Source organism: Lepus europaeus, unplaced genomic scaffold, assembly GCF_033115175.1.
Source record: "Lepus europaeus isolate LE1 unplaced genomic scaffold, mLepTim1.pri SCAFFOLD_494, whole genome shotgun sequence".
NCBI classification, from domain to species: Eukaryota; Metazoa; Chordata; class Mammalia; order Lagomorpha; family Leporidae; genus Lepus; species Lepus europaeus.
In genome coordinates, this window is record NW_026909370.1 from 21294 (window position 1) to 36333 (window position 15040).

At 54.2% G+C, this 15040-nt stretch overlaps 1 protein-coding gene and 1 long non-coding RNA gene across 2 annotated transcripts; both read right to left on the reverse strand.

Annotated features, from left to right (window-relative positions):
• Positions 1 to 2708: 2708 nt before the first annotated feature.
• Positions 2709 to 11575, reverse strand: LOC133755463 (uncharacterized). The gene is made up of 3 exons (XR_009865408.1): positions 11486 to 11575; positions 3844 to 3915; positions 2709 to 2718 (listed from the first exon to the last, which is right to left on the reverse strand). It is a non-coding gene; the product is annotated as an uncharacterized LOC133755463 (long non-coding RNA).
• On the reverse strand, positions 5758 to 8941 carry LOC133755462 (leucine-rich repeat-containing protein 37A-like). Its single transcript, XM_062185571.1, has one exon. The coding sequence runs from the start codon at positions 8939 to 8941 to the stop codon at positions 6674 to 6676; it is 2268 nt and encodes a 755-aa protein (XP_062041555.1). The 3' UTR covers positions 5758 to 6673.
• Positions 11576 to 15040: the final 3465 nt, after the last annotated feature.

The following is a 15040-nucleotide window of genomic DNA, read 5'->3' on the forward strand; positions in this document are numbered from 1 at the left end:
CCAGGAGCGGGGTTTGGGGGTGGGGCGGGGGGACGTCGGGAGTGGCCGTCTCTTTGCGCTGTTTCCATGGGCCGGGGGCGCAGCAGGGCTCTGTGTGTGTAGCCAGGTGACCAAGCTGAGCCTCTAACCCGCCGCGCCAATCCGAAGCCAGGAGCCAGGAGCTTCTTTGGGTCTCCCACGGGGGTGCAGGGGCCCAAGGACTCGGGCCATCTGCTACTGCTTTCCCAGGCTACAGCAGGGATCTGGATCAGAAACGGGGCAGCTGGGACTCGAACCGGTGCCCATCTGGGATGCCCGTGTCACAGGCGGCAGCTTAACCCGCCGCTACACCACAGCGCCAGCCCTGCCTTGCGGTCTTGACAGGAGTTTGTCAGCCGCTGGCCTGGATGTCAGAGCTGAATGGAAAATAGCATGTTCATACATTTGGCCTGGGGCAAAAAAATAAGAGTTGAGCACTTTGTCGAGAGCTAATTCACTTACGCTGCAGGTCATTCTCTTTGGGTCAAATTCAGGGGGTTTTAGTACATTCCGATCGTGCACTCTGCATCACACTCAATTTTGGAGCATTTCTGTCACCCCCAGATGGAACTCTTACCCTGTAGTTATCATCTCCCCTTACCCTGTGCACCCTCCAGCCATGGGCAACCGCTACTGCCCTGTCTCCATTCTAGATTCCTCTGCGTTGGACATTTCAGGTGGAGAGAGTGTAGTCTTTTAAAACTATATAGGGGGCTGGCGCTATGGCGTAGTGGGTAAGGCGGCTGCCTGCAGTGCCGGCATCCCATATGGGCACTGGTTCGAGTCCCGGCTGCTCCTCTTTCCATCCAACTCTCTGCCGTGACCTGGGGAATCAGTGGAGGATGGCCCAAGTCCTTGGGCCCCTGCACCCACGTGGGAGACCCAGAAGAAGCTCCTGGCTCCTGGCTTCGGATCGGCACAGCTCCGGCCATTGCAGCCATCTGGGGAGTGAATCAATGGATGGAAGACCTCTCTCTCTCTCTACTTCTTCTCTCTCTGTCAAACTCTGACTTTCAAATAAATAAATAAATCTTTGAAAAAATCTATTTATAAAACCTTTTTAGGTGATATATAAATATTATATGCTCTTACGGGGTACCATGTGATGTTTCAGTGCATCGCACACGCCATGAGAACTCAAATCAGTTACCATGGGAGTCCCGGGGCTGGGAGGGTTTCAGCCCACAGCCGTGTAAGGAACACAGAACCATGTGGTCTCAGCAGGGCTGGACAGAAATTCAATAAAGCTGCAGCAGGCTGAGTTTCTTCCTTTTTTTGTTTTTTTAAAGATGTATTTATTATTTGAAAGAGTTACACAGAGAGAAGCAGAGGTGGGGGGTGGGAGCGTCTTCCATCCACTGGTTCACTCTCCAATTGGCCACAATGGCCGGAGCTGAGCCGAGCTGAAGCCAGGAGCCAGGAGCTTCCTCTGGGTCTCCCACGTGGAGGCAGGGTCCCAAGCACTTGGGCCATCTTCTACTGCTTTCCCAGGCCACAGCAGAGAGCTGGATGGAAGTGGAGCAGCCGGGACTGGATCTGGTGCCCATATGGGATGCCGGCACTGCGGGCGGAGCCTCACCCACTACGCCATGGCGCTGGCCACCTGTGGTGGTTTTAGCTGTAGTTCCTGGAGAAGCCTTTGTGTAGCCTTGCACCACGACTGCGCAGATTCCCACCCACAGCCTCCGAGGGTGCCCTCCCTCCACCTCCTCGGGGTGTGCGTTATCTCCTGCATCCGACAAGGGAGACGCTCTCTTGCCGGGCTGGCTCTGCGCTCCCGTGACGATGCGCCGTGCTGAGCCTTTGCTCGGGTCCCTGCTGGGCGTCTGTGTGTCCTCCTCTGAGGGGTGTCTGTACACCTCCTGCTCTCTCTCTGGCTCATTTGGGCGCTGTATTTGCGCTGAAGTTGCTTCTTTGTGTATTCCAGTAATTAACCCCTCATCAGGGGCAGAGTTTGCAAGTATTTTCTCCCATTCTGTGGGTTGTGCCTTTGCTCTGTTGATTGATTGTTGCGCTGCTGTAAGAAGGTTTTTAGTTTGATGAGACCCCACTTGTCTCTTTTTTGCCTTCGTCTTAAGGTCTTATCAAGTATTCATACTTGATTACTTTTGATTTATTTGAAAGGCAGAGTTACAGAGAGAGGAAGAGGGAGGGAGAGAGAGAGAGAGAGAGGTCAGTCTTGAATCCGCTCGTTCACTCCCCGAAAGATCGCAATGGCCGGAGCTAGGCATTTCCAAAGCCAGGAGCGAGGAACTTCTTCCAGGTCTCCCATACGGGTATAGGGGCCCAAGGATTTGGGCCATCTTCTGCTGCTTTCCCTGGCCATAGCAGAGAGCTGGATCAGAAGTAGAGCAGCCAGGACTTGAACCAGCGCCCATATGGGATGCTGGCACAGCAGACGGTGGCTTTTCCCACTACACCTCAGCGCTAGCCTCTCCATTTTCTTTCTCGACCTCTATTTTGCAAAATGCTTGTCCATGTCCACAAGTATGCACAAGGATGTTCATTGCAGTAATGCATCAGAAGTGGACATAATCCAAAATCCATCAATAGAGGGATTATTAAGTAAACTGTGAAATGGCCATCCATACTATAGAATATCATGCAGGAGCTTACATAAATACGGTAACCAGCTGAGGACCAGGAGGGAAAGAAATCCAGGAGAAACCATGAGTGGGAGAACCAAGTTGCAGGATGTTACTATTTAGGTTAAAAAAGAAAGAAACCACACAACACACCTATTAAACCACACAACACACCTATTATGCTCTATGTAAATATGCTTGTAGGTAAGTTTTTGGAAGGATATATGCCAGACTCAGAGCAGTGATTATTACCTCATAGGTAGGGAGTTAGGACACAACAAAACTTTTCACTATCCCTATCACTTTTTAGCTACTAAGAATATAATCAGGTATTACTGATAAATACAAATAAATATAAGTAGTTTCTTATTTCTTTTTTTTTTTTTTTTTTTTTTGACAGGCATAGTTAGTGAGAGAGAGAGAGACAGAGAGAGAGAGAAAGGTCTTCCTTCCCTTGGTTCATCCCCAAATGGCTGCCACGGCCAGCGCGCTGTGCTGACTCAAGCCAGGAGCCAGGTGCTTCCTCCTGGTCTCTCATGCGCGTGCAGGGCCCAAGCACCATCCTCCACTGGCTGGCTGGGCCACAGCAGAAGCTGGACTGGAAGAAGAGCAACTGGGACAGAACCGGCAGCCTAACGGGGACTAGAACCTGGAGTGCCGGTGCCGGAGCCGCAGCATCGTCCTCTTATTTCAAATTCTGTGCCTGGTTAAAATAACCATAGAATTATAATCAACAGACATTGATGTGACTGGAGAGGGGAATACTTTTTCTCAGACATACTGACCTCAAAATACTTGAACAAGAAAGCTCTTGGTCGGCGCCGTGGCTTAACAGGCTAATCCTCTGCCTTGCGGCACCGGCACACCAGGTTCTAGTCCGGTTGGGGCGCCGGACTCTATTCCGGTTGCCCCTCTTCCAGGCCAGCTCTCTGCTATGGCCCGGGAACGCAGTGGAGGATGGCCCAAGTGCTCGGGCCCTGCACCCGCAAGGGAGACCAGGAGAAGCACACAACCGCAAGGGAGAGCAGGAGAAGCACTTGGCTCCTGGCTTCGGATCACCGAGATGCGCCGTCCACGGCGGCCATTGGAGGGTGAACCAACGGCAAAAAGGAAGACCTTCCTCTCTGTCTCTCTCTCTCACTGTCCACTCTGCTGCCTGTCAAAAGAAAAAAAAGAAAAAAAAGAAAGCTCTTACAATGCAGTTAGTTTTTTGTATTCATGTTTGGGAGCGTGTACTCACAGTGTCTCAGCCCAGCGGTATGCTTTCCATACATTTTCATCAATGAAAGAAATTGAGTTTCCTTGGAAATTTCTGTAAAGGAACACAGTTCACATCCTTGAATTAGGTTGGAAAAGAATGAACAGAATGAGGGGAAAATCATGGCACCCTCATGGGGGAGAACTGAAATACAGAAATATTATCAGCTCTCTAATAAACACCAGTGCTCTTGAGGTCCATAGCTCTCTGCTTCCTGGTTTGCTCACTCAATAAATAATGTGGGGCCACTGACACAGACAGTGAGGCATCCTCTCAGAAGCTTCACTGCATCTCTGTCCAGTCTCTTTGACAGTAAAGACAGTCAATCACTTTGAATATTAAGTATTTTCACCAAAATAACTCTAAAGTGACTTCTATAAATCAGTGAGAAAAGGATAAATAATTCAAGAAAAAATGGGCAAAATGTATTGTCACAAATAAGAATAATGAAAGCCTATGACAGGTAATACCAGTGCTTTGGCCAAGCACCCTCTGCTGAAATCTTTCCAAGTACGGAATGGATACAGACAATTTAAAATCAGAGGGACTAATGTGCTGATGTGGGAAAGCCTTTTGGAATACAGCATAGGGTAAAAGTGCCGATCACTGAGCCAGGAGCCAAGCATTACCTCCATAGGGAAAAAAGTGAGAGGAGGTTGGAAGGAAAGACGCACACCTGGGTTACGGGTGATAGAGTGGGGACCAGGGGGTGATGAGGGTGTGTGGGGGTTCATACTTTCACATTTTATCCTGCATTCTTTGCACTTTTTAAAAGTGGGAAGGTACTTATAATCGACACATGTTTACAAGAAGGTGCTAAATGACTTGTATTTAGCTTCAACTCTGAATTGCTGTGAGTGCTTACCTTTCACTCTGTCCTCAGTCCTCAGCAACAATGAACCTGTTTGTTTTAGGTACACATTTTCCTGGAAGCAGGAGCAGCAATAAAACAGATACCTGTCTGCTCACCTGCCTGGTGGATATGTCCACTCGGGTTACTTTATGCTCACCAATAAAAAGTGCCTAACACCGAACACATCTCCCGCAAACGGGCTCTTCTTTCTGACTGCTGTGCTTCTGCCTTACAGACCACCATCATTCTCGCTGTCATCCAGGGAAAGACTGTGGAGTCACCCGTTCTATTTTCTGTTACGTCCATCGCACAATTCTTTAAGCCAGCTTTACAGATGAGGAGATTGAATCCAAGCTAAATAACTTTTCCAAAGTCACAAAGCTAATCACTGAGAGACCTGTTGTGTTCAAAGCCAGGTAGCCTGGCTCCAGGATCTATCCTTAAAACTGTTCTATCATCTCTAATAAGTTGGGATGAGGGTTGTGTTTCAGAATGGGAGTAAAGCAACAAGGTAATAATATGGTGAATGTCAATAAATAATCAGGCAAAGGAGTAAGGGCAATCACATGAGACTGTAGAAGGCACACAAGACTAAGAGGAGGAGGATAACGAAAGCTCACAAGCAAAGTGGCCACTTGGGGGGTGAACCAACGGAAAAAGGAAGACCTTTCTCTTAGTCTCGCTCTCTTTCACTGTCTAATTCTGCCTGTCCCCCCGCCCCCCCCCCCCAAAAAAAAAAAACAACCCACACACACACACACACAGTCAACATAAGGTGGGGACTTGAGGAAGGCTCAGAAGATCTTGAGGAAAAGCTGCTGAGACAGGCTGGCTGTAGGGAACTATGAGGAAGGGAGATTCTTACAATGTGCTGAAGGTGCCGTTGTAGCTGTTGGGCTCTGGTACAGGAACTTTGTGAAGCTTCTGCACTGGGCTGAGGCCAGTGCATGAAAGTGTCTCATTTCTGCAGGAACAGAGCTCACATACATTTATGGTGGCAGCCACATTCAGGGGTTGATCTGTGACTTCAGTTAGGGTTGAGTGCTGAGTCTGAACCTGGCTTGGATGTAGATCTGTAGTCTTCTTCAGGGATGGAGAATGGCCAGCTTTTGTAGTGGGTACCAGAGTTCTGGTAAGCTCCATCTTGGAAGGCTGAGCTATGACACTGGGTGAGGTTGGGTGCTGAGATTGATGCTGACCTGCTGTTGGAACTGTCATCTCATTGTCCCCTGGGGATTGAGGTACGAGCTCCTTTAGTGGCTCTGTAGAAGGAGTTAGGGTCATTTGCGTGGTAGTAGAAGGTTTAACCTCTGTAGTACGTTGTGGAGTTTGGGTAATTTCCAGGTCCCAAGGCTTAACTGTGACATGAGGTAGGTTTGTATGCTGAGTCTGAATCTGGACTGGAGGTGAAAATGTCACCTCAGGGTACATTGGATAAGGAGGAGGAGATATAGATTTCAAGGCTGTAGAATGTTCATCCTGTGAAGTGGGTACCTGAGTTATGCTTGCCTCTAGCTTCGAAGGTTCAGCTGTGGCACTGGGTGACATTGGATGTGGAGTTTGATCTTGACTTGGTTTTGGAACTACCATCTCATAATAAACTGGAGGCTGATAGACCGCTTCATTTTGTGGCCCTGGAGGCTGCCCTGGAGTCTCCTGGGTGGTTGGAAGTGGTTCACCCTCCACAATGGATTCTGGAGTTAGGGTAAGTTCTACATCCAAAGGTTGAACTGTGACTTCTGTCAGGGTTGGATGCTGAGCCTGAACCTGGTCTGGTTGTGAAAGTACCTCCTCATGGTGCACGGGAGGTACTTTAGTCCTCTTCAGGGCTGTAGAATGTTCAGCCTTCCTGGTACGCTTTGCATTTATGGTAAGTGTTGTGTCCAAAGGCTGAACTGTGATATTAGGCAATGTTGGATATTGAGTTTGATTTTGACCCAGCGTTGGAACTGTCACCTCTTAATGTATTGGAGATTGGGTTACACCCTCCTTGGGATGTGGACTTGAGGTCTCCTGCATGTCTGTAGAGGGTTCAGTCACCATACTACTGGTTTCTGGAGTTATGGTAAGTCCCAGGAACAAAGGTTGCGTTGTGACTGGAGTCAGGTTTGGAGATGGAGCTGTAGTCTTGCTCAGGTCTGTAGGATGCTCAGCCTCTGTAGTAGGTTCTGTAGTAATGGTAAGTGCCAGGTCTAAAGGTTGATTTGTGACATTGGGTGATAGTGGAGGTTGATTTTGATCCTGACCTAATGTTGGAACTGTCATCCCATGATGCACTGGTGGCTGAGCTACAGTTTCTTTAGGTGGAGTCTCCTGCACATTTGTGGCAAGTCCAGCCTCTGTAATGGGCTGCGGAGTTATTGTAAGCGCCAGATCAAAAGGTTGAAATGTGATGTGGGGCGATTTTGGAAACTGAGCTTGATTCTGAGCTGGTGGTGGAACTGCCACCCCCTGATATCCTGGGGGTTGTGCTATACCCTCCTTAGATGGCCCTGGAAGCTGAACTGGGGCCTCCTGCATGATTGGAGAAAGTCCACCTTTCATTCCAGGTTGTGTAGTTAGGTGAGCTCCACGTCCAAAGGTTGACCTGTGACATTGGTCAGGTTTGGTTGCTGTTTGAAGCCTCTGCTGGGTTGCAGACGATTGAGTGTTAGGGAAGTCTTGCGGCTTGGCTGGGGCTACATTTTGCACTGGAGCATGTTTTGCATTCTTGAGGGGCTCTAGAGGCTCAGCTGGAGAAGGTTCCATCTTTTCATGCAGTGCCGGAGGCTGGGCAAGAGGAGGCCCACGCTGGGTTGGAGAAAATTCAACTCGCTTGGTGGGAACTGTAGGCTGGGCAGGTCCTTCCTGCTGACTGGGGTAAGGATCAACTTCTGGAGTGGGCTTTAGGGTTCTGGCAAGGTCAATATCCACATGTTTTGGTGTGGTTTTGGACAACCTTAAATGCTGAGTTCTGAGTATTTCCTCCGGAATAAGAGGTGAAAATGTCATATTCATTGGAATAGCATCACTAATCTCTGGGAAGATTACTGAAGGCTGGTTTGTGTCTCCCTGTTGGAGCGGTAATTGGTACGCACTCATGGGGTGGTCTAGAGGTGGAACGGAAATCCCCTGCTGGCTTGGTGAAGGTTCCTTCAGTTCTTCAGGCTGAGCTGGGACCCCTGTGACTGGGGAGTGCTCATCCTCTTCCGGGGGCTTTGGCTGCTGAGCTGTGTCTGCCTCCTGGTCTTTCAAAGGCTCAGGCTCCATAGGGAACACTGAGGCTTGATCTTGGGCTTCCTGATGGATTGGAGAAGGTCCGGCCTCCTCGGGGGTCTGTACATTTTCAGCTGTTTCCTCCTGCTGGGTCGTATATGGTTTCTCATCCTGAATAACTTCTTGAGACTGAATTGGCAGTGGTTCAACCTCTTCAAGAGGCTTTGGAGGCAGAGCTGGGACTGAGGCCTGAGTTGTTGTGACCTCATGGCTGACTGGAAATGTTTCCATTTCTGCTGCAGGTTTTGGTGTTAGGGTCAGCTGCAGGTCTGGAGGTTTAGTAGTCACACTGGGCAAGTCGTACTGCTGAACTTGATGGTGACCTGGAGGTAAAATGGTCACTGCGTGAGGACTTGGATGCTGGGCTGGGACTTCTGAAGAGGTTGAATCTTCTGGAGAGAAGACAGAAGACTCAGAGGGCCGCATTGGTTGCTCCTGCTCACTGATATAAGGTTCGGTCTCCATAGGTGGGACTGGAGTCAGAGCTAGGGCCTCCAGCTGGCCTGGAGGAGCTTGAGTCTCCACCAGAGCCTCCGCATACTGAGCAATCTGCTCCTGTTCTCTGAGAGAAGGCTCTGTCTCCACGGGAGGGCCTGGAGGAGGCTGAGTCTCCACCAGAGCCTCTGCATACTGAGCTATCTGCTCCTGTTCACGGGGAGAAGGTTCTGCCTCCACGGAAGGGCGTGGAGTGTGAGCTCTGGGTCCCTGCTGGAATGGAGAAGGTTCTGTCTCTGCAGAAGGGATCAGAGTCTGCTCTGGGGGTTCCTGCTGGGCTGGAGAAGCTTCTGTCTCCAGGGAAGGGCCCAGAGTTTGATATGGGGTCTCCTGCTGGGCTGGAGAGGGTTTTTTCTCTATAGAAGACTCAACATACTGAGCGGGCTGCTCCTGTTCACTAGAAGGTTCTGTCTCCACAGGAGGGGCTGGAGTCTGAGCAGAGCCCTCCTGCTGCACTGGAGAAGAGTCCTGCTCCATGGTAGACTCCGGAGTTATGGTCAGCGCCACATCTGCAGGCTTGATGGTAACGTTGGGCAAGTTATAACGGTGAACTTGATTCTGATCTAGAGACCAGTCCGTCCCCTTCTGAATCTGTGTTGTCTGAGCTATGATATTCTCCTCAGGAGAGTCAAGCGCTTGAGCTCGGGGATCTTGCTGTACTGGAGATTTGACTTCCACAGGGAGTGCCGAAGGCTTCTCCGGGGCTTCCAGTTGGCTTCTAGAAGGTTCGATCTTGGGAGACTCAGAAGGCTGAACAGGCTGCTCCTGACTGCTGGGGGAATATTCAGTGGTCACAGGCAGGCCAGGAGGCTGAGCTGGGACCCCCTGCTGGGCTACAGCTGGGCTGACCTCCTCAGCATACTCTGAAGGCTGAGCTGTGGCATCGTTTTGGGTAGAGAAAGGCCCAGTCTCCTCAGGGAGCTCTGAAGTCTGAGCTAGACCCTCTTGAGTCCAAGATTCCACCTTCCCAGGGAATTCTGGAGTCTGCACTGGGGCCTGTTGTTGGGTTGAGGGGAGGCCCACTTCCTCAGGATGCTCCAGAGGCTGCGCTGGAGCCTGCTCCGTGCTTGGAGTAGATTGAACTTCCTCACCGGCCTCTGAGGCTGCTGTCAGCTCCGTGTCTGCAGGTTTCAGTGTGACACTGGGGAAGCTTGTTTGGAGAGCTACAATCTGAGGTGAGGATGGAGTGTGAAGATCGTGATACACTGATGCCTGACCTACTACTTCTGCAGTAGCAAATAGATTCTGAGCTGGGGCCTCCTGCTGCCATGGAGATGCTTCTTCCTCGGGCTGCTGTAGTTCTGGAACTGGGACCTCTTGCTGGGTTGAAGCAGGCTCATCGGTTTCAATGGGCTGTGGAGGTGGAGCTTGGGCTTCTTGCTGTGGGGAGGAGGATTGGATGGGCTCCTGAGTCTCTGGATTTGGAGTCTGGCCCTCTAGCAGGAATTGAGATGGTTCTGCCTGCTCAGAGAGCTGTGCAGGTTCCCCTGGGTTCTCCTGGGATTCCTTAGGAAAACCACCAGGATAGACCACATAGTCAGCCGGCAAAACTTGATTTTGACCCTGAAGCTTTGCCGCTTTGTCTGGAGTTCCAACACCAACCTTAGGAAGTCGTCGACGCCGAGCTAGATCTTTCTTGGGGATCAGGGGTGAAACAGTTAACTTGTTTGCTTGTGAACTCTGTGTAGAGGCGGAATGAGTGCTTCAAATGACGGGTGAACCTTTCCTTCCAGTCGAGGAGGCAGAGCCAGGGGCTGATCCTGATCCCTGTCTAGCACGGGAGTGGGCACTGGTAGCCTTTGTTGTCGAGTAAGCCTATTGAAATACTGGTACGGAGCAGCAAGCTGTTCTGGACTGGGGGCAGCCCTCGAGCTGAATCCATGTCCAGAAAAGCAACCAAACTCACAGTGGACTCTCGAAGCGAGGCCAGCATCTGGGAGGGAGCAGAAGACCCCAGGTCATCAAAGCCACCGGGGTCTGCTTGGGGTGTGAGAGCATCAGGTGATTCAGGTGGCGCATTCGAGGAGTGGGAAGACCAGGGCTAGAGAGCCAAGGGAGGCTGGAGGTCAGCTGGCCCAGGTCCTGGGCCCTCTCCAGAGGCTGAGTCGCCTGGACTGGTAGCCACAAAGGCTGCCAGTTGAAGAGGAGCCACGGGACCCACAGGCACAGATGGGTCATTGACGGGGTTTTCAGGATACAGTGACTCAGGCTGCTGGGGCACACGCAGTATGCCCTGAGCAGGAGCTGATGGATTCTGGCAGCCCCTTGGAGCGCTGAACAGGTTCAGCGGGCACACGTCCCACTAGACAGGGGCAGGCTGGGCACGGACTCTGTGCCCAGCAACACAGACGGCCTGAGGGACGCTCCTGCCCTCTCCCCCGAGGAGGCCTGCGTGAGGACCCTAGATGACGCGTCGGCCTGAGAGCTGGCGAGGCCTCCCGAGTCCTCCCACGGATCGGGAGCAGGAGGAGCAGGAGCTGGGTGCAGCTTCACAAGCTTGCTTCCCGGCTTTGCCCGCGCTTACCCAGGCAGGGAGCACAGAGCCACTTCTCAGGCGACAGCCGCGCCGACACGGAGCGCTCCGAGGGCGGCTGAGTGGAAAACCCACATTCCATTCCTGGTCCCTCACTTCCTGAGCTGGAGGGGAGCAGAGGGCCCCAGGGAAAGGATGTGGCAAGGAGTTGGGGGGGAGACCAGTCACTCTGATGGCATTAAGGCGGTCCAATGGGTGACTACACTCAGAGAAACGTCTGGCTCCACCCCAAATCTACAGTGCACGTGGGTGATTCAGCCTGCAGGCTCAAAGGGATTCCTGGGGTGAGAGCAGGGAGAGGGAGAAGATGCAACAGTGTCAGCACGTGCACCCAGGCAGGAGTTCCCCAGCCAACCACTAACCAGAGCCATGGAGGACCCAGCAGTCCCCCAGGCACGCCCTGGGGCAGAGCATGTGTGTGGGGTGCATTACCAGCGCTGGCCCACGGGAGGCGGCGGAGAACACGGGCCGGGGAAGGGGGAGCTCACCTTCCATCGCATAAAGACATAATCTCCATTCTTCAGCTCTTCATAATCGAAGTCATCTGAATTAAATGATTTTGCGTACTGGTAAAAAGCCAGAAACTTGCCCTGGAAGCAAAAAGAGGATGGTGATGGGGCCTGGTGTCCGAGCTGGCTGTGGGCGCCCGGGGGCACTCACCTGGTCACAGCCTTGCCAGCTGCGGCCTTGGCTCCTGATGGGGCGGCTAAAGCCCAGTAATGCCCGGGGGAGCCTGGGTCAGACCCTCCGGCCACTGCCACAGCCCTGCACTCGGGTCAGAGCACTGGACTCCAGCCCGTGAGGGCGGGCAGCAAGGGGCCAAAGGACCAGGGCGGACGCGTGCCCGGAGCACCTCCGCAGGCGGGCAGCAAGGGGCCAAAGGACTAGGATGGACGCGTGCCCAGAGCACCTCCGCACAGACAGATGCAGGCTAAGGACAATTAAGAGCAGACCTCTGGCCGGTGCTGCAGCTCACTAGGCTAATCCTCTGCCTGTGGCACCGGCACCCCTGGTTCTAGTCCCGGTCAGGGCCCCGGATTCTGTCTCGGTTGTTCCTCTTCCAGTCTAGCCCTCTGCTGTGGCCCGGGAGTGCAGTTCTCCCACGCAGGTACAAGGACTTGTGCCCACTTCTACTGCTTTCCCAGGCGATAGCAGAGAGCCAGATCGGAAGTGGAGCAACCGGGTCTAGAACCGGTACCAATAGGGGATGCCGGCGCTTCAGGCCAGTGCTTTAACCCACTGCGCCACAGTGCCAGCCCCAAATAGTTTTATTCTGAGGAGATGAAACATAAGGGTGCTTCAGAAAGTTCATGGAAAATGCATGACTTGGGGCAAGCATGACTTGGGGCTAGTGCTGTGGCATAGTAGGCTAGACCTCCGCCTGCAGAGCCAGCACCCCATATGGGCTCCGGTTCGAGTTCTGGCTGCACCACTTCTGATCCAACTCCCTGCTAAGGTACCTGGGAAAGCAACAGAGGATGGTTCAAGTGCTTGGGTCCCTGCACTTACTTTGGGGTCCCAGAAGAGGCTGCTGGCTTCAGTTCGGCCCAGCTCTGGCCATTGTGTCCATTTGGGGAGTGAACCAGCACATGGAAGATCTCTCTGTCCCTCCCTCTGTCTGTAACTCTGTCTCTCAAATAAATAATCTTGAAAAAAAATGTACATCCTGAATGTCATTAGTTAAGACAAAACAGAAGCCTACAACCCTGCAGTCTCACGTCTTAGGCAGAAGAGACCACCAGACCAGACATACAGTCCCGAGGACCGACAACGTCAGCCACAATCGTTTTGCCTCCACAACAGAGACATCACGGCTTATGATCGACCTTTAAGCTTATAGAGCAAAGCTAGGAGGACCCAGCTCTGCCAATCCAAACCAGAGAGAACTGTTTATTCCCGCAAAACACAGGATAAAAAAAGAAAAAGATTGAGGAATACACGCCAGCTAGCGGAAGGGAAAACTTCCTTTCAAGATTTAAACCTGTGGCCGGTGCTGCGGCTCACTAGGCTAATCCTCCGCCTTGCGGCGCCAGCACACCGGGTTCTAGTCCCGGTCGGGGCACCGATCCTGTCCCGGTTGCCCCTCTTCCAGGCCAGCTCTCTGCTGTGGCCAGGGAGTACAGTGGAGGATGGCCCAAGTGCTTGGGCCCTGCACCCCAAGGGAGACCAGGAGAAGCACTTGGCTCCTGGCATCGGATCAGCGCAGTGCGCCGGCCGCAGCGTGCCTACCGCGGGCAGCCATTGGAGGGTGAACCAATGGCAAAAGGAAGACCTTTCTCTCTGTCTCTCTCACTGTCCACTCTGCCTGTCAAAAAAAATAAAATAAAAAAAAAATAAAAAAAGATTTAAACCTGTTACAAGGCCAACACCAGAAACAGATCACTCTCACATGGGGAGCAGGAAGCACACAGGGCCTCCTGGCTTCTGGAAGGGCTTTCAAGAGGACAGGGGTCTGGGGGTCTGGGGGCTCTGAGGTCCAGCCTAGGCAGCTGGGTGTCAGGCTAAGGAACAGCGTGTGTTCTGGGGAGGGGGTGCTCCCAGCGATGTGAGAGAGGGGGTGGCACCCACCAAGGACCAGGCAGGTCAAACTGCAGCTCCCAAGCGGGTCAGGGACTGGCGGCAGAACTCAGAAATCCAGGTCAAAGACGGGGAGGTGAGTGGACGTGAAATCAGATTGGGCCAGGCTGGGAGGAGGCTTGTGTGCAGGCAACAGGCAAGAGAGGGTCTTCAGGAGCCCAGGGGCCGCCCGGGGCCAGGCCAAGGAGACGGAAGCCGAGGTGGGGGGCGGCACGGCAGGAAGCAAGATGCTAACAGCACCCGGGCTGAACGTGCCCGGGCTGAGCAACCAGCGGTCGTGGGCTGCACAGGGAGATCTTGCTCTCTCAGCAACAAACTCCAGCAGGAGGAGGGCCCCCTAGACGAGGACCCTGGACAGCGGGTTTCTGGTTTCGGGTGGGGGAGGCTCCCTCAGGGTCTTAGCAGGCGGGGGGCCCCCGGCCCAGAGGGTCCTGCAACACCACCTCTACGTCGTACGAATTCCCCTTGCTCTTCTGGTGGCCACGCCGGGCTGCTGGGTGCGATGGGCGGCGGCGGGATGAGCGAGGCCGGCGGGGGCACTCGGTGCGCACCGGCATTGCGGGGTCCCCCGGAGCCAGGGCTGGGGGCAGGGGAGGGGAGAGGAACCGCCACCGCCGCCGCCGCCGCGCGGGTGCCTGGCGGTTTGGGGCACAGTGAGCTCGCGCGCTGGGGGGGGGGGGGGCGCCCGCTCGCTGCGCACCGAGCGCTCCGGCCGCCCCCGCCCTCCGGAACCCGCAGGCAAGGCCTCCCAGTCCTGAGCTCGGCCCCCTACCCCACTTGCCCTCCACTTGGCTCCGGAGCGCCGGGGAGGGCGGGAGCAAGCTCACGCGGCGCTTCCGCCCATTGGCGAGCAGAGAAAACACGTGGCGGGGAGCGCGAGCGGCCTTCTGGGAATTGTAGTCTTATTCCGGAGGCGCGGCGCGGAGGGGCGGGGCGAGGAGCGTTTGCGAGGTGTGCGCAGGAGGCGCGCCGCGGCTACGGGGCGCCGTAGGGCTCATGCGGAAGATGGCGGCGTCCAGAGGCGGCTGAGGGGATCCGGGGAGGCGTGAGAGGTGTCCGGACAGCCGGACAGCGCGGCTTGGTCTCGCGCCCCGCGTGCTCCCCAGCTCCCTGTGGAGATGTGGAGGAGCTGCCTCCGGCTGCGGGACCGGGGGCGCCGCCTCCTGACTCGGCCCGTGGGGCCGGGGCCAGCCCTGGGGTCCCCGGCCCGGGCCTACGCGCCGCCGACAGGTGAGGGGCCGCGTCGGGCTGGGGTGGGCTGAGAGCGAGCTTTGGGGCGGGCAGGGCCGGGCAGCGGGACCGGGCTCGCGTGGTTAATGAGAGCACGAGGCGTCTGCTACGGGAAGCGAGGGTCAGCCGAGGTTGCAAACGCGGCAGGTCCGGGCTGCGGCTCAGGACTTGGCCAAGGTCACAGGGCAGAGGTCAAGGCTGCAGCTTGCTGGCCGTGTCTAGCCGTCTGTCCTGAA